The sequence below is a fragment of the Lepidochelys kempii genome, chromosome 4, assembly GCF_965140265.1.
Source record: "Lepidochelys kempii isolate rLepKem1 chromosome 4, rLepKem1.hap2, whole genome shotgun sequence".
NCBI classification, from domain to species: domain Eukaryota; kingdom Metazoa; phylum Chordata; order Testudines; family Cheloniidae; genus Lepidochelys; species Lepidochelys kempii.
The window spans coordinates 58,824,144-58,851,269 of NC_133259.1; the positions used below are offsets into that span (position 1 = coordinate 58,824,144).

Here is a 27,126-nt window from a genome sequence, read left to right on the forward strand (position 1 = left end):
TGAAAATTTTTTTGCTATTACTTTTGGAGTCTTTGGCTAGCTGTTCTTCAAATTCTTTTTTGGTCTTTCTAATTATATTTTTATACTTCATTTGCCAGAGTTTATGCTCTTTTTTTTTTCTATTTTCCTCATTAGGATTTATCTTCCACTTTTTAAAGGATGCCTTTTTGCCTCTCACTTCTTCTTTTACTTTGTTTAACCACGATCACTCTTTTTTGGGTCAGTACAGTAACTATCTAGCCAAAGCCTCAACTTGCCTTCTCCTCACAATGTTCCTTTCCACCTCCTGACACCAAAGGAGGCTACCATGTTCTCTGCAGGAAGCTTAACTCTCTCCTCTTCCCCCTCCCCTCCCAAGAACAATGGAAGGTAGTGGTTATTTTGAAGGAGGACATATTAACTGAAGTCAGTCTGTGGCCCCTGTTCCACTGTATACAATGAGATATGGTAATCCTTTTGGGAGGACAAGTCTTTCTTCATGAGTTTCTCTAGAATAGAAGACTTTATTCTTCAGCCTCTACTTACCAGATTAACTTCAAGCTATGAAAAATGGCAAAAAAATGATCATTAACCCTAATTTCTTCCCCCCATAAACTAGCTATTGCATCAGTTCTGCAGAAAGGACAAAAGCTTTAGATTCGAGGGGGAAATGTGATGTGTGTGTCTCTAGGGAAATATAGGGCAGTAGAAACTATCTTATGTATGAGCCGGGAAAATGGGATGCCAGAGGGAAGCGAAAACTGGGGTATATGAGCAGGAGAATATAGGGTGAGGAGAGAAGAGAAAACTCTGGAAGGAGGAGAAAATTAATGTGTACACTGTGGCTGTTTCATGCTGCTCCAGAACAGTGTAAGCACCCAGAGGGTACTGCTGAATTTGGCCCGCAAAATTTAAATTTAAATTAATATTACATCTCTTCAGAACATTAGAAATAGCATATAGTAATATTCTCTTTGGTTTTCTTGTTTATTATTGTATGAAAATGTTAATATTTTGTTAAAAGGGGAAATGTCAAGACAAAAACTGTTAAAATGGGACTCTGGTTGAGAATGTATATCAGTGACTTTGGATAAAGTAGGTTAAAATCTTAACTATTACGTAACCTTGCTATAGTGACACCGCAATAACTACGTGATTACATGTATGGTCTCAGATTAAACATCTTTGTTAAAATTTTTCACATGGTCAGTGGCGGAAAGAAAAGAATCCTATGTGTCTTTAAATTTTTTTAACTAATCTGGGACTACAAAAGCTAAATGCCTTAATCATATACAGCTATTGCATGATGTCACTACAGGGCAGAGTTAAAGTTGTTTGGATGTCTTAACTGTACATTTCCATACCTTAACATATTTGGGCTATTTATTTTAGTTTAACCTTATCTCTAAATTCCTGGGCTTATAGTGCTTGTTTTGGAAATAAATACAACATCTCGGTCTCATTTACAATTACTCTGTCTTAATTCTTTTTTAATATAGTTTGTGCCTGTGAATATAACAACTCATTAACTAAAAAGGCCTATACTTTATTTTACTGTATCTTAAAATAATACAAGGTAACTAAATATTAAATCTATAAATTTCCCTAGGACTTGGGGAGGGGAAAAAATGAGCAAGATTACAATATTTAAAAAATCAGGTCTACAGAGGTTCATGTATGGAATTTGCTAACAGGACAATATGCTGGCTTTGCCAGTCACTGAAGAGAGTGATTGAACAAATGTTAAAGACCACAATACATTAAGAATTGCGATAGGCATACAATCACAACTGGTTTCTTTGTGCATATGATTAGCCATATCCGTTTGATTACATAATTCATTATCATAGTATCTAGGTTAAAATTAACATTCTCTTTTTGAAAATGGACCCAACAATCTATTTTGGAGGGGAGATATTTAAAGTAGAATGGAGAGGAGTAAAGTGCGTATTGGAGGAAGCTGCACAGAGGATCACCAGAAGAAGCAGATCAGTGTATTGCATTGTGAAATAAATGACCCTGTGAATATTACAGATTCAATATATATTAATGAGTCTCTTCAAGGAGAGGATGGTGCTCAGTTTTATTGGCAATAACATTTCTTTTTATGGGGCGTGCAGTCTCAGAAAATTGGAAACAAGATATAGAGCCCTTCACATTTAGGTCACAGGTTCAAATTCAGCCCACTTCAGTAGTGGCCAGACTTTGTATCCTGATGACTGTTTGGTGGCCTAAGTGAAATGCATTTAGTTCCTGTTGAACATTCTCCAGTTTCTAGTGGGCACGTATCCTTCTCACAAAAAATACTACCATATGCAGCATAAACGCAACTCTTGCTGCTAGTCTCATCAGGGAGACTGGTCATTGAAAAAAGCTGTGGAGATTAAACCTTTTTTTTTTTTTTTTTTCATCTGGGCTGGGTCCACCAATGCAATTCCATTGGTGATAGCAACAACGGAGGGGTTAGAGTAGACATGTCTCAGGCATTTTTAACACAGTCATCTAGCCCTACTCACAGTAAGCTTAAAAAACAGACGTTTCCCACTGTTGCAGCTACACTAGTGGCAAACTGTGTCCTAACTTTCCTAGAGTACACAAGACACACAGGTCAGTGTTGAGGCCTAGCCTAACAGTGCAGCTACATAAGAGCAGCTGTGCAAGCTTTCATTTGAGATGTGCCAGTTCTAAGAATGAACAGGGGACCTCTGTTACCATGTCTGTCAATCTGACCTCCTTCATGAGCACTGGTTTCTCTGTCGCTCATGTGTGTTCGCTCACATGCACACAGAGCAAAGGCCAGATTCATTCAGTTTACCCAGGGAAGAATTTGGCCCATCCTTAAAATAATTCATTTTCTACAGTGTCAGATAAGTTTTTAAAGTAATATATTTTTAAAAATACTAAAATAGATGAAAATAATAATAACCTTGAAAATAATTAAGAGATCTGGATATATATTGATATTATTTCTACCTGTAGTTTCTGTTAGCACTGCAGCATATCTTGGTTCAAGTGAGCAGCTTGTACCATGAACCTGATATCGGGTTGGATTACAATTCATGGGACAGTCCCAATTTTTCACAGCCCTGTCTGTATACTGCAAGCCTCACTTATAAAACAAGTCCAAATGTATTTTGAAAGTTGAAGCACAGCTTCATTCTGTTATAACAGAAACAACATAATGTGATGTTTTTGTTTTGACTGCTTGAAAAAATAAATTTAGAACTTGAAGCTTTGTCTACTGACACTGGAGTTTTCACCCAATGGGATACATGGGTCACTTCCTCCCATTCTGTGGCGAATGCATATCTATTTATTTAACAGAATAGCTCTTCCAGATTAAAAAAATCTATGGAGAAGTAGTTGCCTTGCTGGCCACTGGACTATGTACTGTGTACTACATGTGCACAGTCCATTAGAGAGCTCCAAAACCGCATAAGTACTGACTGAATGGTCTTGCAACCACAACTTCAATATCAGTGTGCACTTCGAATGCCCTTAATTAATGAGCATATGTGAAGTTTTACCTGCTATTTTGACCTACAGCCCCATTATTCTAAGATTTTTCAACTTCCAGACTCATTTGAAAATTCTGAATTTTGGCTAGTTGTGACTGAAAAGAAGTTTTTCATGGTTTTTAATAAAACCATATATCCAATTCTTGAATTCATTGAGAGGGAAAAGGTTCATGTAAACCCTTCGACAATCCTGGGTTGAGTTTGCAGGTTTAGCAGCGTTCTGACTTTTGCAGCCAAAGGTTCATACAGCTCTATTGGAGAACCATAATGGAGCATGTGGATATTTGTTTACAACTAGGATTTGAGTTTTTTATACACAAGAAAACTCATCAAAATCTGGTAGGAGAGTGCTTTTGTGCTGGCCATTAATACAAATGTGGTATTGATTAACACTCTGTTGATGGGACGTGGCATATGAAATTTCTTTCTAATTTTCTATGCCCATGGATTAGCTTGCTTTAGAGACATGCACACATTTTTAGTGTTTTAAACACTACAGAGTCCAAAAGTGCTCAAAATATCAAAATATTATTGTAGCAAATATGTAATTCTATTGTAGATCCCTTACCAGGTAACACTAATGGGAAGTGGAACTTGCTACATTACAGCAATGAAAACCAGTGAGCATATTACTAGCATTGTAAAAATTCTTCCCTTAATTCTTAAAGCTAAATATTCAGTAAGATACATCTAGGTTTCAGGGTGCACAACAAACTTGCCCTTACAATTTCCAGAGGCAATATTAGGGAGCAAAAACTATTGGTCCCCTGAATGAGAGTGTGGCCTGGTTGTCGTCTTAAATATGAAATTTTCAACTTACCCAGATTGTGATTAGTTGCCTAATTGAATGTGTAAGTAAATGCTTTTGCATGTGTACTTAAATTTGATTTATTTAAAAACTCACATGCTTTGGTTTCCACCTTCTACTGAGGAACTTATTTGATCTTTTGATTCCTCACATATATTGAAAGCAATTGTGGGGCTTATTAATAATTTATGTGACTATGAAATGCTGAATGGGGCCAATAGAGAGAGTATTGTTTACCTAGATAATTGATGGTACAGACGCAGAATTTCAGAATGGAATGGATAAGGGTATACATTTGACAAATAATTAAACTTAATAGCTGTGAAAATCCAAAATTATTTGTTTATACTTTTAAAAGAGATCCTCCAGGATCTGTTTCTTCTTTATTCCTTCCCACAAACACCTGCCCGCAGTTCTTCACTGAACTGTCCCACCTTTTCTGGTCAAAGAGCACTGAGTGCAGCCTTTTCCTGAGATTGGGTGTCAAGGAACTCTCTCTCCCAACTCTCTCTTTAGGGCATACTTTATCATTCACTTTTTCATTCCCTCCTTTCTTGGCATTGATAAGACAGTGTATGCCTGCTACTGATTTTCCTTCTAAATTTTGAGGCAAATCTACAAAAAAAAGGGATGTAGATGCACTTTATCTCAAGTGACTGCGTAGATAGGAGGGGTTTTCTGTGTGCAGCTCAGCACAAGCAAACATTTTTTCCATCAGTTTCTTGGAAATCTGATATTTTCAAAGAGTACACAACCCACTTGCAACTGGTGGTCCCAGGAGATTCATGGGTTTCACTTACAGCAAGCCTTTAGCTTCCCAACAAGCCAACCTGCATTTTTATTGTTCAGACTCCAGTCCTAGCCAAGTTAAAGACTGGCAGTGGAAGGTGGAGAAGGAATGGATTTGAATGTGTAGAGGCACACTGTGCAGTGCATAAAAAGTGGTGTTCACGTAGGATGTGAAGGCTGTTCAGACTGACATGTCTGGATTTTTTGTGCCTGTCAGGCTGATCTTGATTCATTACTATGCAATGACAATGTGCTTGGCACTGTACAAAACAAAGGAAAATGCACTTCCCTTCCCAGGAGTTTATAATTTTAAACATTAAAAACAGAGTTCATCCATGTGACTATCCCCTCAGCTAGCATAAGTAACCTAGCTCTACTGAAGCTAATGGAGCTAGGTTAGTTTACACCAGCTGAGGATCAGGCCTAAAATGCTGCGCATATATATATAGAACATGGATGAGTTACCGGGGAAAAATCACACACCATCAAGTTGTAGGATTTTTATAATCAAATTACTATATGGTTATGTCTCCAGTCCTCGATTGTTCTGAGTATATCTAAGTAAAAACAAACACAGAATAAGCAGTAAGAAATGGATTGATGCTTTTTATGTCAAACAAATATTTCTGGGCAGATGGAAGACTTAGTTAATTGGTAATGGGATTCACAAATTTTCATTGCTAGGTGAGTAGTTCAAATCCTTTCCAGAGTGGTAGGGACCAGAAATGTGTTGCTATTTGATGGTCTATGTGATGTGTTTCGTCTCATTCAAGTTTCCAGTGAGAGGTGTCCACATATAACAAACAAAAATCATCCAGAAAGCCCTTCTAACAAAACTCTGTCTGAGTCTGGTGCATAAATGTCTACTGAATTTGCATTTTCAGAAGTTTTAAAAACATTAGATGCACCCTCAATATCCAATACATTGATGGAGGTTTTAAAATTTGCATAGAAGATTTGTGGGTGTTACACACATTCTTCTCCCCCTCCCCCCAGCATATCTCTGTAATATTAGGCATTTCTTACTCCAGTTACTCCTCTTACTTCTTACTCTTCTCCTAAACCAAACATTAGGAGAGGGTGTATGATAGCAAGACATGCATGAAGTTTGAGTAAATATCCTTTTGCAGATGGCTGTCCAAGTAAGAGGGTGGAAGTCTGGGCACAAATCTTCGCACATAGTTAGCCCTTTTGCTTCAACAATATGTACAGAGCCACCACATATGTAGGATCCAAAGGAAACGCTCAAAATTAGAGCTATGTGAAGAAAGGAAATTCCATTTTGTGGAGGGTTTCAATATTTTGAAATTTTGTTTAGGAACAAAACCTCCAAATTTTGAAATTCTACAAAAGGGAAAGCCCTGGATCCAGGACTCCAGGGCAATCTGCCTAGTTAGCTGTCCCAGCGTGTCTGATGCCGGAAGCTCTGGGGTCTCTGGTCCCCAGGAAGTCTTCATGGTGGGTGGCTGTCTCTTGGATTAGTGGACCCTGGAAGCCATCAGGAAACTAGGCAGATTTCGAACAGAAAGCTGCCTGGTAGGCAAGTTTCTAGATATGCCTGTTTTCCATCAGAACTTTGTCACAATCAAACAGTCTCCACAAACCAATCTGCAAATTCCCACAACAAATATTTTGTCAGAATTTGCCAGCCAGCTGTAATAGTAAGATACCGATCCTAAAAGTTGTTGTTCATTTTCCTGTTGAGTGTAAATTAGAAATAAAGTTAATGTTATTTAAGCACAATGAGTCCAGTGTGGATAGCATGAATGGTGTATAGCTGGCTGTTCTCATAACATTTACTTTCCCTTTCGAATGCCATAATTATAAAAAATGTGTATCATATTGAAAGAATGAAAGTGCCCAGTAGTTGGAAGAACAGACTGAGAGAAACAAAGGGATACAGTTTCAGTATGAAGAGCAGAGGAATTAAATGTTCTTGTTGACCAATAACTGGAACTGTGCACCCAGCATCCATGCTTCCCAATGGAAATTGTCATTGAAGGGAGGAGGAGTAGTGCCAAATGCATTGCTCTTGAATGTGCATCCCTAATGAGAGCCAAAGACAAAGTAGGGTTAATACATCGCTCCTATATCTGGAATCCTAGCCAGAACATTTTTAATTGCGTTGAGGGATATTTTGGGTTGACTAAAACAAAATACAATTTTTCAATGAAAACTATATATTGAAACATCTAAGTAGAAGGTATATGTGGCCAATGAATGCTTGTAAAAATACTTGCCCAATGGAAATAGTATTACAGCCAGTTTTTAGTAAATTGCATAGAATCTTTTTGTTTGAAAAGAAGCTCATTCCTAAGAGTTACAGGTCACCTTGGTGCAAGTTTGGGCCATTCTTGCATGTTTGTACGAGGTGGGGTGAGGACACAGAGAATCCTTCACTCCCACATAGGTACCCCAAGAATCCTGTGGCCTTGGATAAGTCATGTAGGATCAACATTTTCAAAAGTGTTCACTAATTTTGAATGGACCCGTAAGTGTCTCAAAGAGGATACCCAAAATTAGTGAACATTTCTGAAAATATAGTTTTAACTTCTCAGTTTCCCTGGTAAAATCGGAGTAGTACCTAATTACATCACAGCAATATTGTGAGAATTCATTAGTTGATTTGACAAGGCACTTGTAAGGTGGTGGTGGTACATGTATTGCTCTATCTCAGTTGTTGTTATTTAATATTTATAGTACAGTAGCTTTCAGAGACCCCAATCAGAATTAGGTCCCTGTTGTGATAGATGCAAAACAAATCCTTAAGAAAACACAGTCCCTGCCTCAAAGATTTTACCATCTAAATAAGGCCTGGAAAACCTTATATAAACTGGAAATTATATGTACAGATGACCGGCAAGCTTCCCGTTTTGAAATGGCTGGAAAGGTCTCTCACAAATACACTCTCAGATATGGTCTAACTAAACCTCTAATTTCACTGGTCCAGACTGTATAGGCCCATATTTTACACTCCTCCATCTGTCCAGGTTCTTATTTTAATACCCATCGCTATCGTATGTCTGAGCTAACATGAAGCCTAATAGCCACCATTCTTTTGAGAAGCATTTTCCTGTTGTCACAGAAAGATGTAAAGTATGAAGGTACCATGATTTCTGAAAGGGAAAAGGGATTACTACTTGAAGGGGTTAAAATGGCAGTCAGACTGAGGCCTGGGCTACACTGGAGGTGGAGTGGGTGTTCGAACTAACATACACAACTTCCGCTACGCTAGTGGTGTAGCTGAAGTCGAAGTATCTTAGTTCGAGTTACCTGGCCATCCTCATGGCGGCAAGTCGACCGCAGCAGCTCCCCCGTCGACTCCGCTTACTCCTCCTGCCAAGGTGGAGTACAGGTGTCAATTCGGGGATTGAGTTATCATGTATAGACGAGACACGATAAATCAATCCCCGATAGATTCATCACTACCCGCCGAGCTGGCGGGTAGTGAAGACTTACCCTGAGGAATAAGAGGACAATGCCTCTGTCGTTTACTGAGATTTGTTGCTTTCAGATACATGTTCCTTTTGACTGGTGATGGTAACAGGAATATTTCACATGAGAAATCTAGAGTATAAGGACAAAATGAAACCTAATTTAAGTGTTGGAATTGAAAGCCCTAACTGATTTGATATGTGTAACCTGATTTGATATGTGCTTTATATCCAATTTTAGGTACCAAAGGAAGAAACAAAGGAGAATTTACAAATCTTCAGGGGGTAGCTGCATCTACAAATGGAAAAATATTAATTGCAGACAGTAACAACCAGTGTGTACAGGTATTACAACTCTTTTAATATCAGTATTTTACTGTATTAAAGATACCTTTTGTAAGGTACAAGCATGGCTAGAAAATATAGAGAAGCCTGCCCTGCTCAGCATTCAGGATCACGCTGATATTTTTTTTGAAATATAGTAGCTGTTTCAGATTCATATCAGATCTGCTACAGCATGTGCTAGAATTGCTTCCCTTTTTATTATCTTTGAATATAAAGACGAGATTGATCAGCAGTCATATTAGAAAAATATTGACTTTGCGTTACAAGTTTTATTACTTCAATCAGTGTTCCCAAATAAAATCCAGAATACAGTGCCCAAACTTTCTGTTGCGTAATCTGATTTTTTGAGGAAAAACAAAAAGCAACGTAGGTTTCATTTTCAAATACCTTTTAGTTTCACATCAGTCTGTTTTAATTTACTCTTCTCTCTGATATTATCATCCAAACGTTGATTTCTATAGCGGCAGCCCCAATAACCACAGTATCCTGGTTTTAGGTGTTCAGATTCAATTTCCTGTGTGAAGATCAAGCTGGGTGGATGGGTTTTTCCCTCCCTTCTATCAGTATCATCTTCACCATTAAGGATTTATCAGCTCCATTCTGACTGCATGTATGGTTGGAGATTAACGTGATAGTTTCCTCTTCCCTCAGAATATTGGATTCGCAGAGTCAACTGCAGTATAAACTTGTTTTTATTAATAAACTAAACACGTTTTCAAAGAGACATGGCATCAAATTTTCATTAGTAGCTTCTAAACATGCTCTTACATGAAATACAAGTGCAAAATTGTATTTGCAGCCACAGATGAAATTTCAATATCTAATTACCTGTCATGAAGACACAGCCAGTGGGCTAAACTCTGAAAGGTGATAAGTACCTTAGCACCTCTCAGGATATCACCCAATATTTACCCCTAACTCAGGTAATTAAATGTTGACATTCTATTCTACATTCTATCCTCCCTCATCTCTTTCACAGACTTCTTGTGGAACCTTGGTTAAGTGTGTCTGTGCCTCACTTTTTTCATTTATAAAATGGGAATCACAACACTTCCTTACCTCAGGGAGATGATGTGAAGATTAATTCACTAATGTCTGTAAAGCATTTTGAGATTATTGCAAGAATGGTGCTATGTAAGTGCAAAGTAGTTGTTTGCAATAAAGTTAGGGTCCGGGTTGAGGCCTAAATTGGTTTCAAATATGTGCAGTAACATTGTTTCATTATTACAGTCAGAAAAGGGACTGTAACAATTAATATTTCCAGTCCTTTAATTATTTTTCTTTTTGCCAAAGACCATGTGATGAGACATTAATTACTGTGATTCATGTAGAATTACTTTTAAAAGTAAATATTTTTAAATCACAGATATTTTCCAATGATGGCCAGTTCAAAAGTCGTTTTGGTATACGAGGAAGGTCTCCTGGCCAGTTGCAGAGGCCCACAGGAGTGGCTGTGCATCCTAGTGGTGACATCATTATTGCAGACTATGATAACAAATGGGTTAGCATATTTTCATCAGATGGAAAATTTAAGGTAAGGCTATAATATGAAGCTGTGAATGTTTAACAAGAGAATACATTAATGTCTCTTTCGTTTCGAGAAAGAGAACTGGAGATGTGAAACAGGTTAATAAATATATTCTTTTCTTGTGGAAAGCCATGATGCACCTAAAACCAAGTTTAATAAGAAACAGGAAAATGTCAAAACTGAGATACCAAAAGTATATGAATTAATATTTTTAATAATATTTTATCGGCTAGGTGCTCGGGTGCCGCACTACAACTTAGAATTGCGTAACACCCAACAATAATACAGAGTGCCAAACTCCAAACAGTTCCACAGACATATCATTAAATAGTCTTCAGCACTTTAAGACTAGGTGGGAAGATTAACAGATCCTCCAGTGGTAGCCTATTTCATATCCTGGAGGCCATGACTTAACATGAGTTGAGACCTTCAAATGGCAGTTAGAGAAAGAACACAGTGTGTTAGAAGGATACCAAATTGATAATTGGTTCCTCAGAAAGGTGCGTCCTACTCTGTTTACTACATGCATGTCAGCAAAGCACGTTTGTAATTCACCCATTGTCCTACTGGCAACCCATGCAAAGACAGCAAGGCAGGTGTATTATATTCACAAAAGATCACCCGAGTGATGTATTATGGGCTGCCATGTTGTGTGCTGGTTGACTTGCAGGCATCCCAGAGTAGAGAGAATTACATTATTCGAGTAGCAATAAAATAGGACCTAGCAAGATCTCCACTAGAGAGAAGGACAAATTATATAAGCTTTATGAACTTGCTAGAAACACATCTATATTATCCCTTGTCCCATGGTTCTTTGTGGTCAGTATGGTCACGAAGAATCTCTAGTTCTTGACAGATTTTACCAGTGCCAGCTGTGTGCTGCCCACACACGGCAGAACAAACTAGGCCTTAAAGTTTGATGTGACCAAGAAAATCTCTTTTGGATCATGTACTTAGTTGCTTAAGAAAAACTATTTCTGCCCATGATTTTTTCTCTTTGTTCTCGGTGAAATGAAGTTTACAGTAATGTACTGATTTTGTATGTGAGTGCATGCTGTTAGTCTTTAATGGTCAGCACATGGAAAGGATAAGGACCTCCTATTAGTGTTAGACAGAGGTGTTCTTTACTTCAAGCAAAAGAGGCTGTGTTCTTGTCCCACTTTCCTGAGAGTGTTATGTGAGGCCTGATTCTGCAATCATTACTCACGTTAAGTAGTTCTTTACTCATGTGAGTAGGCTCCCACTAAACTTCAACTTGGCCAGGATAGAACATGTTAAATGCAGCGTGCCTTGTCTACATTCGATTTCTAATACACATTAGTTAGCCTGTATTAGCTAATGTGCTAAATCAGACCCTAAGCCCTAGTTTAGACAAAGCCCTGTTGATTTCAGAAGAGCTATTTAAGAACTAAGGTTACTACTCATCAAGGGTAAGGGTGGCAGAATTTGACCCACAGTAAATCATAGACACTGTTGTCTGTAGACTATACTTATTACAATAGGTCTTTAAATGCAGCACAGAAACATAACAGACATAGGAAAAATAAAAGGCAAAAAAACCGGTTAGGTTTGAGATATCCATCCCAGAGGTAATTTTATTGCTGTACCTGCTGTTCATATAGGTTATTATGCTCTTAAAAGAAACAGAATAAAAAGTCAGCTAACACTTTAAAAACAAGGGACTGTTTCCTGGAGGAATTAGAAACAGGCATCTTTGTTGACGTTCAGCTTAGCAGGCATTGTACTCAGGGTAAGGTAAAATTGAAGAGAATTAAAAGCAGTGTCCCTAAGTCTGAGACAGAGTCCGCAGGACTGAGTGAGATGGCAATATGCTCTTCAGTCACATAAAAGCCCTCATGAGAAACTACCAATATGCTTTCTCATTCCCAGAGTCTGGCTTTGGAGCATAATTTTCTAGTTGGCATTTTCTAGAAGTTAACCTAAAATCTCAAGCCCTGAGCTCCTGCAGGTGGCTATGAACTGGGAGGAAATGCCCTCCCTTTGACTGCTGTTTTACTAAATAACTCATTCTATAGCAGACAGTTATAATCTCTTCAATGACACCCCTCTTAGTAAATTATGCAGTCATATAGCCTTAGGGTGTATGCAGCTGAATTTCCTACCTGATCTACTTTTACCTGAAGATCGGTAATTAACCAATTGTTGATTTAAAAAAATTATAACAGATCTGTTAAAGAAACAGATATAGAATGTCTCAGGTGTGTGCATGAAACATGAGGTACTTCCCTTATAAATGTAACCCTTCTGCCCGTCAGAGTTGGCAGCAACAAGGGCCGGGTTCAATATCTAGGGGTTCCATTCCAATAACACAATGCAAACCGGCTCAAGCCCCCACCCAGTGACTTGGGACAAATATATACCACCCCCGCTGGGCGCCTCCAAGAGGCAATACTTCCCCTCTCGCAAGCACACAGTCTGAGTGTAGCAAAAGTCTTTTAATAACAGAGAGAAACAATGTGGCATTATGTTGGGGAAACATCACCAACAGGATTCATAACACAACCCATGAGCAAAAAAAAAACCCACCCCAGGCAAATTGGGGCATGCCCTTTTCCCTTTGGTTCTTGAGTCCAGCAACCCCAAATCACCCAAAGTCCCAAAAGTCCAATGCCCCAAAAGTCTCTGTCCCTGGTCAGGGCAGCCCCAGAGTTCGAAAGTTTATCTGCGGAGCTTTACCTCCCAACCGGGGTGGAAATGGGACGGAGGTAAGAGGCACCTTACGTGATCTGAAGCTGACCGCCCCATAGCTCCATAGCGGCGCTCCGCTCCGCCAGCCGCCCCACGAACTCCTTTGCTCAGCTGCGCTCCGCTCCGCCAGCCGCCCCACGAACTCCTTCGCTCAGCTGCGCTCCGCTCCGCCAGCCGCCCCACGAACTCCTTCGCTCAGCTGCGCTCCGCTCCGCCAGCCGCCCCACGAACTCCTTCGCTCAGCTGCGCTCCGCTCCGCCAGCCGCCCCATGAACTCCTTCACTCAGCTCCACGGCCCACAAGCAGCTCCTGCCATCCACACACTGCTCCGCGTCGAACTGCTTCACCAGCCGTCCCGCAAACTGCTCCACAATATATCTTCAGGCTCCCCCACTACTTAACACAACACTCAGTGATTTCAGCTCTTAGGTGAATTCAGCTTATAGTAGGGGAGCCCCAGTGCTGGTGCACTGTCAGCCCAAAGTGAGCTCAGCAGCCTATAACTAGACTTCTAATGAAATCAAAATTAGCTCTGATATTCCACAGTGGAGAGAGGAGGAAGTGCAATCAGCATGTAAGGCCCTCACCAAGGGGCCCATGCCACCAAGTATTAATACTTGTCCCCAGCCTCTCCCCGTTCACACAGTTTTGGAACCCATGACCCTTGCCTAGCAAGTGCTACTTAGTTGATGGTGAATCCCTCCATCATAACAAAAGGCCACATACAGTTCCAAGCACAGTTCCCATAATCAGGGTAATAACAATTTATTCTTCCTGCCCCAATAACAGAGACACTGGGGATCCCACAGCAGCCAAAGTGACCATTTGGGCAGCTATGGTCTCATTCTAGGCGTGGTGGGTGTGCCTATGCAAATGAGATCGGCCCCTGAAGTTCTTTTCCACAACTTGCCACACCTCACCACCAGATGTCAGGGTGGAGCTCATCCTGACACTGCTTACATCCTCCCCCCAGCCGAGACTTTGTCATCCCGACAAATCACACTCCCTTTATACCAACTCATTGGTTTCCTCCAAAGGGCCTCAGGAAGCCCACTTTAGCTTCCACAAGCCTGTGTGCTAAATGTATTGGCTCCTCACTAGTCACCCCAGGTGCATCATAAGTTAACCGTTTCACTGGTCTTATCACCCTGTCTCGTCTATTGAGAATCTCTGTTGCCGAAGTAGGGGGAACATCCTCTTGAGTGACGGATAGAGAGGCTTCCCTGGAGGGTCCCTCGGCTACTGGCGTAGGCCCCTGCACTCCTAGTTCTAACGCTGGAGGGTCCAAGGTGCCCAGGACATCCTCTACCTGTCTGTCCTCATTGTCCAATAACCTGTGTGTGTCATCACAGGGGGGTCTCATCAGCAGCACCGGGGTATCAGAAAGGGGCCTAAATAGTTCCGCCATTGGGTTTAGGGCGGAAGAGGGAAAACTCTCGTTTGGTTCAGCTGATCGAGACTGAAATCTTGTCTCCATCCCAGGATACACCAGGGTTGTGTCTTCCTCCTCAGACTCACTCTCAGATGTGCAGAATAGGGGTAAGTTAGCCTCAGGGGGCCCACTGTCTGTGTTGGATGGCGGCTTTGGTCTAGCACCTCTGTTCTGCCCGGCGGCCCTGCCGTGGCCCATCTCACAAGGGGTGCTTACCAATTCCCCCACAGGGAGCAAAAGGTTTCTATGCACCGTCTTTATTTGCCCTGGACCGTCTTCAGGTTTGATCTTGTAGACCGGCAGATCTCCCAGCTTTTCCATCACCAGGTAAGGTATTGCCTTCCATCTGTCAGCTATCTTGTGTTTGCCAGCAATACCCAAATTTCGCAGCAGGACTCTGTCCCCCGGCTGGAGCTCCTGCGAACGCACTCTAGCATCATATCGATGTTTGTTGCGGTCTGCGTTCTTCCGAGCCGCAGCGGTAGCTAAGCGATAAGCATCCCGCAGCTTTTCTCTTAGTCGGGATACATATTGCTGATGAGTTTCATAGCTATCTCCATCCTCTGATACACCAAAGCACAAGTCTATGGGTAATCTTGGATCTCGCCCAAACATCAAGAGATATGGGGTGACTCCCGTAGCATCGTTCTTTGTGGCATTGTAGGCATGCACCAGAAATGCGACATGCTGGCTCCAGGTTGCCTTCTGCTCTGGTCGCAAAGTTCCCAACATATCTAATAGGGTTCGATTGAACCTCTCTGGCTGAGGATCACCTTGGGGGTGATAAGGCGTTGTCCTAGACTTTTTTAATTCCTGCTATCTTCAGCACCTCCTTCAGAAGGTGACTCTCAAAATCCCGCCCCTGATCAGAGTGTATCCGAGCCGGGAATCCATAGACTGAGAAATATTTGTCCCACAATACTCGAGCAACGGTGGTGGCCCTCTGATCACGTGTGGGATATGCTTGTGCATACCGTGTAAAATGGTCAGTCACTACTAGAATGTTTCCAACATTCCTCTTGTCTACCTCTACAGACAAGAAATCAATGCATACCAACTCCAAAGGTTTGTTGCTGGTGATGTTCTTGAGATATGCAGCCCTCGTGGGCAGAGTTTTCCTTTGAACACATGGAGCGCAAGTCTCACATTTCCTGCGAACATCTTCAGCCATTCGGGGCCAATAGAACCTACTACGAATAAGTTCCAGGGTCCTCTCCATCCCTAAATGCCCAAAGTCATCATGCAGGGCCCTCATGGCCAGGGCTCTGTACTTTTTTGGCAGTACTAGTTGTGCTCGTTGTTTTTGTAAAGGGTCAGTGGTCATTCGGTGTAGCACTCCCTGAATCAGTTTTAGTTTGGTCCATTCTCTCAATAGTAGTTTACCCTCCTGGTTAGGTGGGACAACCGCAGCTGGGCTTTGCCCCTCCCTTTTGGCAAGTAGTGTATCACGAATGTCAATATCTTGCCGCTGGGCTTCTTCCCAGTCAGCCGCATTGAGCATGGGCAAAGGAGATTGGTCTAATGCAATATAGTTCACCGAAGCAGAAGGCATGCATTCAGGGGGCAGGCCCAAAGCTTCTGCAACACATCCCTGAAAGCCTTCACGGGCCTCTGGCTCTCGGCAACTCACACTGCAAATAGCTCTCACCCCATCTGTGGGTATCACAGCAACTTCTGGAGCCTGCGGACGCCTGGACAATGCATCTGCATCTACATTGCTTCTCCCTGATCGGTACTGAATGCTGAACTCATAGCTAGCCAAGGCGGCCACCCATCTCTGCCCTGTAGCATCCAGCTTAGCACTTGTTAACACATAAGTCAGTGGATTGTTGTCTGTCCACACCTGGAACTGAGCACCATACAAGTACTCTCGAAATTTCTCAGTGATGGCCCATTTCAAGGCCAAAAATTCCAGCTTGTGGGTGGGATAGTGAGTTTCACTATCAGACAATCCTCAGCTGGCAAAGGCTACAGGTTTACATTTGCCTTCCACTTCCTGGTACAGGACTGCTCCCAGACCCTCCAAACTGGCATCAGTATGCAGGATAAATGGTTTGCTTGGGTCAGCAAAAACTAGGACTAGAGCATGAGTTAGGCAAGTAATGATTTCTCGAAAAGCCCTTTCACATCTCTCATCCCACCGTGGCCCAAATGGTGCAAAGGGGCCATTGTGTCTCTGCACAGGAGGCTTTGGGGACCTCCCCTTATTCTTGAACTTAGATTTGTTCTTGCTGGACTGATGTCCCCTGGTAAGATCATTCAGAGGCTTTACAATCGTAACATAGTTTTTCACAAATCTGCGGTAGTAGCCACTAAATCCAAGGAAGGTCTTGAGTTCTCTGTAGTTACTTGGACGTGGCCATGTAGTGAGTGCTTCTATTTTATCAGGATCAGTACTCACACCTTCTTGGGACACAATGTGACCCACATACTTCACTGAGGTTCTGCAGAACTGGCATTTGTCAATTGAAAGCTTCAGACCATAATACTCCAACCTATCAAGCACTTTAAGAAGTCTTTCTTCATGCTCCTCTAAGGTTCTTCCAAACACAATCAGGTCATCCAAATAAACTAACACTTGCAGTAAATTCATGTCTCCCACAACTTTCTCCATGAGACGTTGAAAGGTGGCAGGTGCTCCAGAAATCCCTTGGGGCATGAGTTCGAACTGATAAAACCCTAATGGGCAGATGAAGGCTGTCTTCTCCTTATCTTCTTCTCCCAGAGGGATCTGGTAGTATCCACTTCGAAGATCCAACACAGAGAACCACTGGCTTCCCAGCAAACAGTCTAAGGCGTCTTGCACTCGAGGCATAGTGTACTGGTCGACCACAGTACGGCTGTTTAGGGTGCGGTAGTCAATACACATCCGGATTTTCCCATTCTTTTTGCGGACTACCACAATGGGTGAGGCGTATGGGCTGCGGGACTCTGTAATGATGCCATTCGCAGCCAGCTCCTGAAGATGATGTCGCACATCTTCCATCTCAGAGAGAGCAATCTTCCTAGATCTCTCCCTGAAAGGTCGAGAGTCATGTAGCCTGATATTGTGCTCTACTCCTTTTGCACATCCCACATCCCACTCATGCAGTGAGAACACCTTGGATCTTTCACAAAGTTTCTTCCTCAGGCGATCTTTCCAGTCCTCGGACACTGGTGAATCTCCAAAGTCAAACTTTGCTGGGTCTATTGTCGGAACTTGAGTTTCACACTGGGGTTTTACAATCGACTCAGGCTCAAAGAGGTCTGCTATCTTTTGTCCTTGCTTCACAAAAATATCACGACTCGTTTCATTAGCAATCAGTATAGTCACCCTTTCCTGGGCTTCAGCAGGTAGGGTTATGACTCCACTGGGGACCAGCACTCCTTCAGGGAGCTCTCCTCCCATCGGCTGCTCTATCATTGCTAACGTCCCTTTACTGCCTTTCAGACAGGTACTCATGACAAGCACTTCTTGCTCCGTCCTTGCAGGCACTACTAAGGGGGTTGTGCCTGCGTACTTCAGTGCCCCAAGCAGTAGCTCAGATGTGTCCCTTTTAGCGCTCTCAATTTTCCTATAGGCTTCAGCACAAAGCGTATGGATCATCAGGGTATTCAGGTATTGGTCCCCAGCCCGCCTTCTGCAGTAATCCGCGAGTACCTTGAAGAGACTGGAGTTGGTCCCTATCAGCACAGACACATCAGAAGTCCCTTTAGGGTCAGGGCATATTAAGGCAGCTGTGTCTACCTCTTCTCTTACCCCAGCAACCTCCTCTGGGAATTCCAGGTGCACTATGACATACCCTTGGTAGGGGTATTCATCCATGCTGAGGCCACACAGGCCAAGGCCAGTCAGTGGCTGTATAGGCAGGTGCCTAAGCATCTGTTGGTAGAATGACTGAAATATAATAGTCACTCGAGATCCAGTGTCAAGCACTGCTTTACACTCCACCCCTTCGATCCTCACCATGACCTCTGCTCGAGGCCCTATCAGTCCTGCAGGGATCCCAGCTGGACAGTCTTTTCTGGGGGAATCTTCAAATCCTGCAGACCTGGGGGGTCCCCGTCCCCAGACCCTCTGGCAGCTACCGGATCTCTCCCAACTGATCCTCAGCTTTCCATACACTAAGGAGGGGTTTTCTTCATTATGGCACTTGGCAGCACTGTGTCCATCCTGACCACATCGGTAGCAGAAGAATTGACCTTTCCCCCTTCGCCTGTGGGGGGATGGTGGCTCTAAGTGCAGGCTTCTCAATCGCCACAGTTTGAGGCTTCTTATTCCTGGAAGTCTTAACTCGGTCAACGGTACTTTGCAGCTCAGCTATCCGTTCCGTCAGGACCTGCATTTGTTGGGCAAGTTCCTCTCTGGTGCTCACCATCAGTACACTGGCCATTTGCAGTGGTGTTGTGCTGGCTGGCTCCGATGTTTGGGCTTCCCAAAACTCACTGGCAGCCTGCCTTTCTTCCTCCTCTCGGACCTCTTTTATCAGCTGGGAGTAACTTGGGGGATGTTCCCGTCGTCCTCTTAGCTGGAGATGAAGTAGAATCGGGTTCTGATACTGAGTTCCTCTTACAATTTGAGCCAGTCTGGTCTGATCCATCTGCTCAGCAGTCACTGCTCCCCTCATGACAGCTCTCTGAAGCAGTCTCTCCAGTCTCTGTATGTAGGCTGAAGCCTTCTCGCCCTTTTGTTGTCGGGAATTAAGGAACTTACAGTAGCTGTCTTCAGGGCCCTCTACGCTCCCAAAGGTGTGTTCAAGGGCCTCTAGGCAGTCCTTCACACTGACCCCAGGGTCAATGAGCTTCAGGGTGCGAATCACATCTAATGCTGGGCCGCCAAGGCTCTCTATAAGGCATCTTCGCTTTTCTGCATCTGGTACGGCCCACTCTTGCAGCATTTCAGTGGTATGCTCTAACCAGGGTTCAAACTCCTCCTCCCCAGCAAATAATCTTAACTTACGACAAGAGTCTGACTCAGCATGGGGCAGCACAACCTTTTCCAATATTTGCCCCAGAGCTTTTGTCCAATCATCAGCCGAGGCTGCAGCCTCTGAGCTAGAAGCTGCTGAGCCAGGGCCCAACAAACCTGACATATTAGCCATTATACAAACAGTAATTTCCTCAAAATATAAGCACAAACAAAAAAAAAATATAAATTGTTTCCCAATGTAGTGGATCACTCAACAGGTGCTTGCGAGGGGTACTGACCCAGGCGATCCCGAACGAGCCCCCAAAAATGTAACCCTTCTGCCCGTCAGAGTTGGCAGCAACAAGGGCCGGGTTCAATATCTAGGGGTTCCATTCCAATAACACAATGCAAACCGGCTCGAGCCCCCACCCAGTGACTTGGGACAAATATATACCACCCCCGCTGGGCGCCTCCAAGAGGCAATACTTCCCCTCTCGCAAGCACATAGTCTGAGTGTAGCAAAAGTCTTTTAATAACAGAGAGAAACAATGTGGCATTATGTTGGGGAAACATCACCAACAGGATTCATAACACAACCCATGAGCAAAAAAAAAACCCACCCCAGGCAAATTGGGGCATGCCCTTTTCCCTTTGGTTCTTGAGTCCAGCAACCCCAAATCACCCAAAGTCCCAAAAGTCCAGTGCCCCAAAAGTCTCTGTCCCTGGTCAGGGCAGCCCCAGAGTTCGAAAGTTTATCTGCGGAGCTTTACCTCCCAACCGGGGTGGAAATGGGACGGAGGTAAGAGGCACCTTACGTGATCTGAAGCTGACCGCCCCATAGCTCCATAGCGGCGCTCCACTCCGCCAGCCGCCCCACGAACTCCTTCACTCAGCTCCACGGCCCACAAGCAGCTCCTGCCATCCACACACTGCTCCGCGTCGAACTGCTTCACCAGCCGTCCCGCAAACTGCTCCACAATATATCTTCAGGCTCCCCCACTACTTAACACAACACTCAGTGATTTCAGCTCTTAGGTGAATTCAGCTTATAGTAGGGGAGCCCCAGTGCTGGTGCACTGTCAGCCCAAAGTGAGCTCAGCAGCCTATAACTAGACTTCTAATGAAATCAAAATTAGCTCTGATATTCCACAGTGGAGAGAGGAGGAAGTGCAATCAGCATGTAAGGCCCTCACCAAGGGGCCCATGCCACCAAGTATTAATACTTGTCCCCAGCCTCTCCCCGTTCACACAGTTTTGGAACCCATGACCCTTGCCTAGCGAGTGCTACTTAGTTGATGGTGAATCCCTCCATCATAACAAAAGGCCACGTACAGTTCCAAGCACAGTTCCCATAATCAGGGTAATAACAATTTATTCTTCCTGCCCCAATAACAGAGACACTGGGGATCCCACAGCAGCCAAAGTGACCATTTGGGCAGCTATGGTCTCATTCTAGGCGTGGTGGGTGTGCCTATGCAAATGAGATCGGCCCCTGAAGTTCTTTTCCACAACTTGCCACACCTCACCACCAGATGTCAGGGTGGAGCTCATCCTGACACTGCTTACATAAAGGTAAAATAGGTTCCAAAATGTTCAGATACTCAGGGGAGCTGGTTCTCGTCTCTAACTTGGGCAAATTACTCCATTGAAGTCACTGAATGAACTGAAGACAGACTGCTGTAAAACAGGTGCAACTGGGATCAGATTCAAACCTTTGGAGTAATTGAAACAATGTATAAATAATTAAAATCTTTCATGTAAACTGGCTTGGATTGGAGGAAGATGCTGGAGTGCCATTTTCTTTAGTTCCCCTAGATTGACCATAAATTAAGCAAACTGGATGGTTGTCCTGGGAACCAGTATCCCATGCAGCATTCCCTGCTAACACAGAGACAAGTACTCAAAATGTTAATATTAAGGACACTAGTACAAGTCAATAAATCAGACTTTATGGTGCTAGTAGTTAGAATGATTAAATGGGAGAGGAAAACGTAATTACAATATAAAACACTTTTTATATGTAAACGCAATGGACTGTGTTTATGAGAGAAGTTCAAGACTACTACATAAGCATTCTGTATATAGTGGGCAGGCTTGGTCTTGTAGTTGAAACACAGAACAGGGATTTAGAAGATCTGGGTTATATTCCTAGCTCTGCTAGACTTGCTATGGAATTTGAACAAATTGCTTCATCTCTTGTCTCTGTTTCCCATCTGTAAAATGGGAACAATAACACTTTCCTCCTTCACAGGGGTTTTGTGAGGTTAAAGTCAGCAATGTTTGCCAAGCACTTTGAGACTGTAGATAAACATACAAAGTATTAATGGTGACTCTGATTGAAGAAGGGCATGAAATACTGGGCAGCTTATCTGATGCAAGAAGTCTGCTAGTTGTTGGGCTGAACCATTGACGGTTATGTCAGAGTTTTATTCTGATCTTATTCTAATGTCATTTTTATCACCCTTCTTCTTTTTTTCCTCATTCCAGTCACTCCTTCCTTTGCATCATTTTAACAGCAATGAGAGCCAGTAAGCAAATTTCTTTGGAGTTGTGGCCAAGCATCTCCATAATTACAGGACTTGGCTGGTTTATTGTAGCTGACTCCCATGCAAAGGAGAAAAGTTTCACTTTCCTGATGCTTTGTCTCCACTAGCTATAGGGACAGACTCTGAAGTTTTCTCAAGGGTGTGAAACTTGAATATCGCATAACGCGGAACTTAGCAAAATACTACTGTAACACAACAACAAACCCTGAATTTCTTATAGTGGGAGATGGTGCAGCCTAGTGGATAGAGGGCTGGGTTAGGACTTCAGAAACTTCAGTTCTGTTCCCTGCTCTGTCACTGGGTAATCTTGGGTAAGTCACTTTGCTCCCATGTGCCTCAGTTTTCCCTCTGTAAGTGGGGGTAATGACATTTATGCCCTTTTGTAAAGTGCTTTGAAACCTACTGATGAAAAGCATAAAAAGAGCTAGGTACTATTTCAGACAGAGAGGAAATACATGCGGATGTGGTATGATTGGTATTAGCATGGCCATATGATTCAAAAACAGTGAAGCAACATGGGATTATCTGCATTACTCACAAACAAGTGGCAGTGAAGCCTTTATATTGCACCAGCATTTACATGGGTAACCATACAGTAAATATTTGAGAGTTTTTAGAAATGTTGATTAATACTGCTTTTTTATTTCTCTGCTCTAGAGCCAGCCTTTCGATGTGCCACAAGTCCAACTGTAAAGGACTCATGCCATGTGAAGGAGAGGAAAAAACTGACAAATATTTTAGATACCTCTGAAGATTATCAAAAATAGCTTTTCTATGCATAGTAATGTCATGACTTAGAAGATCCCTTGATATCATACCTTAAGGCTAAAAGAGGGATTCCTGTCTCTCTGAGGAGATTTTTTTTCCCCCCCCTTCACTTCCAGCCCTGATGGGCCATATGGTATCAGTCCTTAAACCTGTCACTGGTCTAGGATGATATATCGTCACCACGGGCCTCAGGATAGTATTTGAAGAGTGGGGTAGGATAGAAGGAAACATGTATCTGGCAGGGCTTTTATTTTTAAATAAGAAAAAGTGGAAGCCGTTTGAAATTACTAAGAGGTTTGGATAGTTAGAAATAATCCTGGGCAAGGGGGAGGGTAAAGAGAAGTGGTCAAACTGTGAGTGAGGTGCATGATACACACAGTTTGCTACATAGCCATCTCCCTGCTTTGCGTAACTGAAAAAAATAGTTATCAGACAAAAACAAAGCTGTACACGCATGCACCCACAAAGCTAAGTACTATGAATTAATTTCCATGTATTATGATCCTTTACAGCAACATGATCAGCAAAATTAAACCTTAAAAAAATAAAAACTAACAAATTGAACGCTGGTAGAAGTAAGTCTTTGAACTTTAGATATAAAGTAACTAATGGTTTCAGGCACACACACATCCCTTCGTAGAGCATTTTCCACCTAAGCAGGGTGAATGTACAACATATGAAATTTGGAATACCAGGAAAAAGGGAAAATCAATAACTTAAATTCATAATGGCATATATAATAAGGAACATAATGTGCTTGACAGAATCAATTTTAACACATAATTTGCGTGAAAGATTTAGATTAGCCCTTACACTTTTTCTTTCCTAGTGGCAGAAGTGAGCTGTAGCTCAAGAAAGCTTATGCTCAAATAAATTTGTTAGTCTCTAAGGTGCCACAGGTCCTCCTTTTCTTTTTGAGAAAACTCTGAGAATACTTTCAGTCTCATCATTAACAGAAGTGACGAGATTTCATAATGCTTAGTTTTAAATAATCAAGCCTGTAATCCTGAGAGACCTTCAAGAAGCGCAAACACACAAAAAGTATGTTACTCCAGAATAATGTCACCAGTATATTTAGCACGAAACTGAAGATGGTATTTTTAATAGCAAGCACTACAAATCATAGCTGGATTTAACTTGTGTGTAGTCTGCAAATTTATTTTCAAAATCCTGACCCAAGACTAATTATTTTATTACTTCACTCATTGAGTGCCCATTAGTAAAGTACACTGGTTTTATTCATGTTATTTTATATGAAGTAATATGGGCAGGAAGACACTGTATTCATGAGATGAATCATTTTTCCATAGGTTTCAGAGTAGCAGCCGTGTTAGTCTGTATCCACAAAAAGAAAAGGAGTACTTGTGGCACCTTAGAGACTAACAAATTTATTTGGAAAGGAAGATGATGTCTGTCTGTATCTGTACGAGTTTTTTCATGAAGTTGATCGATTACCACTCCATACGGCTAAATTCAGTGCCTTGCATAATGACAGGTTTCAGAGTAGCAGCCGTGTTAGTCTGTATCTGTATTTTTCCATAGGAATCCTGGAAACGTTGCAGAGTGGGGATGGGGCGGAAACAGACTATCTTGAATCTTACAGCAAATTTAAAAAAAGCAAGGTTTAATTAATTCAGAAAAGGAAATAGATCTACTGGTTTAGGTTTAGCTGATGCCTTTGCTTGTTTGTTACTCTGCAAACCCTAATACGTTTCACAGGTAGGATATGACTACATTCACTTTTTCCCACTGTTGCCAAAACAAACTTATTTTTAAAAATGTTCATTGAAATTATTTTCCGTACAATATCATTAGTCTTTTTTTCTAATAGAAATTTACAGTGGTATGATCTAAGAAAAAATATAATAGCATACAAATACAAGGCCATGTGTTCTTTGTGTGGTGGGAAAACCCACTAGAAATGAAAAAAGTATGCAGAGATGCTGCAGGGTTCACCTTATGGAGTTTTCTCCATATGCTCCCTTCAAGATAGAAGGGTTCAGGCAATCATATAGAGGTTGAGGCTCGCTGGGGAAATGTAGGTTCCATTATGTCAGCGTATAGGGCAGTTCAGGATGGTTCATAAGGGATTGCCCCTCTTCTGCATCTGTGCCCTAGCAACTCCACATGTATACACAAAGCCATGAAAAGTGGGCTTATTACTGTAGTCTTTACTTCACCTCAAACTACCATAAGGATGTCTGCTTCTAAATCCTCTGGTAGTCGAGGGAAACATGCTGTCTAAAAAAGCACCTTCTCCCTGCCTCTACCTTCTACCATCCTCATACATCTGCTCTCAGACCCACAGATCCCCAGCTGCTCCTGTGGGATCTAAGGAAGAGACCTTTGGGGGATTATGCTACAGAAGCACTATTTACCCCAATTTTTGCAGGTTATGTGTCTGTTCCATCCCATACCTGTCAACCTGAACATGGTAGAGCTGTGTGGAGAAATCAAAATCCTGAGTGAAACAGAATTTCTATTTTGAAATACAGTTTCATCCCTATTTGGAAAAAAACCTCAACATTTTGGAATTCTCATTGAAAGAGAATGGAGCCCTGCCTCTGGGGCAGTCTATTTGGCAGGGCTGCCCCAGACCTGTGGAAGCTGGAAGCCCTTGGTTCCCTAACTCTGAGGCAATCCACGTGGCAGACTGCTAAAGAGCCCAGCAGGCAAGCTGGAGGGAAACCAGGCAGTTTCCAGAGGAACTTAATCAACATGGAATTGTCATCACAAAATGTTTCAATTTCAATGAATTGGCAAATTCTGATGAAAAAAATCTTTCATCAGAATTTTTTTGACCAGTTGTAGTTGAAGGTTCCAAAATCTTGAGATTCTATGCAAATGAATCAATGCTCAAATTTGCATCTTTGATTAATACACATTGCCTTATTTACAAAAATGATAGATATCCTAATTGTCAGGCAGAAATTCTGATAAGGAGGAAGCATGGACCAAGCTTTAGAAACATGGGAGTTGCTGTGCTCCTGGGTGCTCCTGGCATTGCCCTGGGTTGATGCCCAGATGGCTCCTTGATGCTCTGGCCTAGTTTCTCCTTGTCCTGGACTGGGTGAAGCACTGTGGTTAGGTTGCTGGATCCCCTGGGCCTGACTGCAGCGTTTTCTGAACTGAGTGAGTGGGTATGGCTGGGCTGTTGGCCCCTAGCTAGGTGTCCTTCTCTGACAGCTCTCTGCCACTTGCTCCCCGGTTGAAGGGAGGGGTTCTGACTGTGGTTGCTGTTTCCTGGCTATTGTTCGCAGGCCCTATGGCCAAGAAGAAATTATTAACATGTATTCTATGTCACTCTAGACATAGCTCTGAGTCTGTGGCCGTGTGACTTGGGGGGACCATACTGTGTCTCTATGGTTACAGTCTATATTCTATTCTGTATAGGTTTGTATATGGTACTCATTACTGTAGCAGCTGAGCACCTTCCAGAAGTAAGCAATGCAATTAACATCTGTCACATGTTTGTCCTCCTGACTGGGGTCTCTTTGCTCCCAGAGGACATCTACAGTGGCCCTAACCATATAGATGGAGCCTAGAGTATTTCTGCAACTCTCCAAGTCAGGAGATGGCAAGATCAGTGCAGAAAGCAGCTACAAACCAAAGTTAGAACAGACGTGCTTCCTTCCATTGGCTAGTGTGGAGTGCAGCATGGAAAGCAGGGGGAAGAAGGGAAAGAGAAAGAAGGATAAAGAATCTAACCTGCTATCTCCTGTCAATCTCCCCATTATAACAAACTAAATAAGAACATATTCTTTAACCCTATTCCAGTGTTTTGATCACATTATTTCTTTTTATTTTGAGCACTCTATACCACTTTCTCAACACCTGCAGCCTGTGAGAGTTGATCTATATTGTCTGCACTGGAGGGGAAGCATCCTTCCAGTGTTGCAATATTATTTGCCTTGCAGTTTTTAGTTCTATTGGTAACTCTTTTGTTGTCACAAGACATATTTACTGTGTTTGAAATATTGTTCACTACACGTATGACAGGAACAGATTGTGTATGTAATTCAGTGTTTTCGTGACTTTTATTTGTAATTGTCCCACCAAGATCCCTGTCTCTTTTGCACACTTCATCTGTAACCCCACATTTCTAAGCTATGAGCAGTATAATGTCAGGGAGGCCCAGTACAGTATATTTGAAGCTAGATTGGGCTTTGGCTCCATCAGAATTCCTTCCCTGTGTTAACAGGCACTAAGAAAGACTGCAGCATGCTTCACACTCCATATCCCCAGCCAGCTCTGATGGCCTGGGGATCAAGTCCTGGCCCTGCCCTTCTCTATCCTTTCAGGTAACTGGACTTAGAGCAGGTGCCCAAAAGGTAGAGGTCCTTTGTACCTTCTTCCCACCCCTGCATCTGAACAAGGGTTGG

General features: G+C 42.4%; 1 protein-coding gene across 15 annotated transcripts in view; it reads left to right on the top strand.

Moving 5' to 3' along the window:
- TRIM2 (tripartite motif containing 2) overlaps positions 1-27,126 on the top strand; it is a 127,700-nt gene that overhangs the window by 87,730 nt on the left and 12,844 nt on the right. For all 15 annotated transcript variants that reach the window (XR_012158601.1, XR_012158602.1, XM_073341388.1 and 12 more), the window contains 2 exons: positions 8,770-8,873; positions 10,240-10,407. Coding sequence is in view for 13 of the 15 variants with exons in the window: in XM_073341388.1 (XP_073197489.1) it covers positions 8,770-8,873; positions 10,240-10,407 (272 nt within the window). In the remaining 2 variants the exon portion in view is untranslated. The remainder of the gene's footprint in view (positions 1-8,769; positions 8,874-10,239; positions 10,408-27,126) is intronic.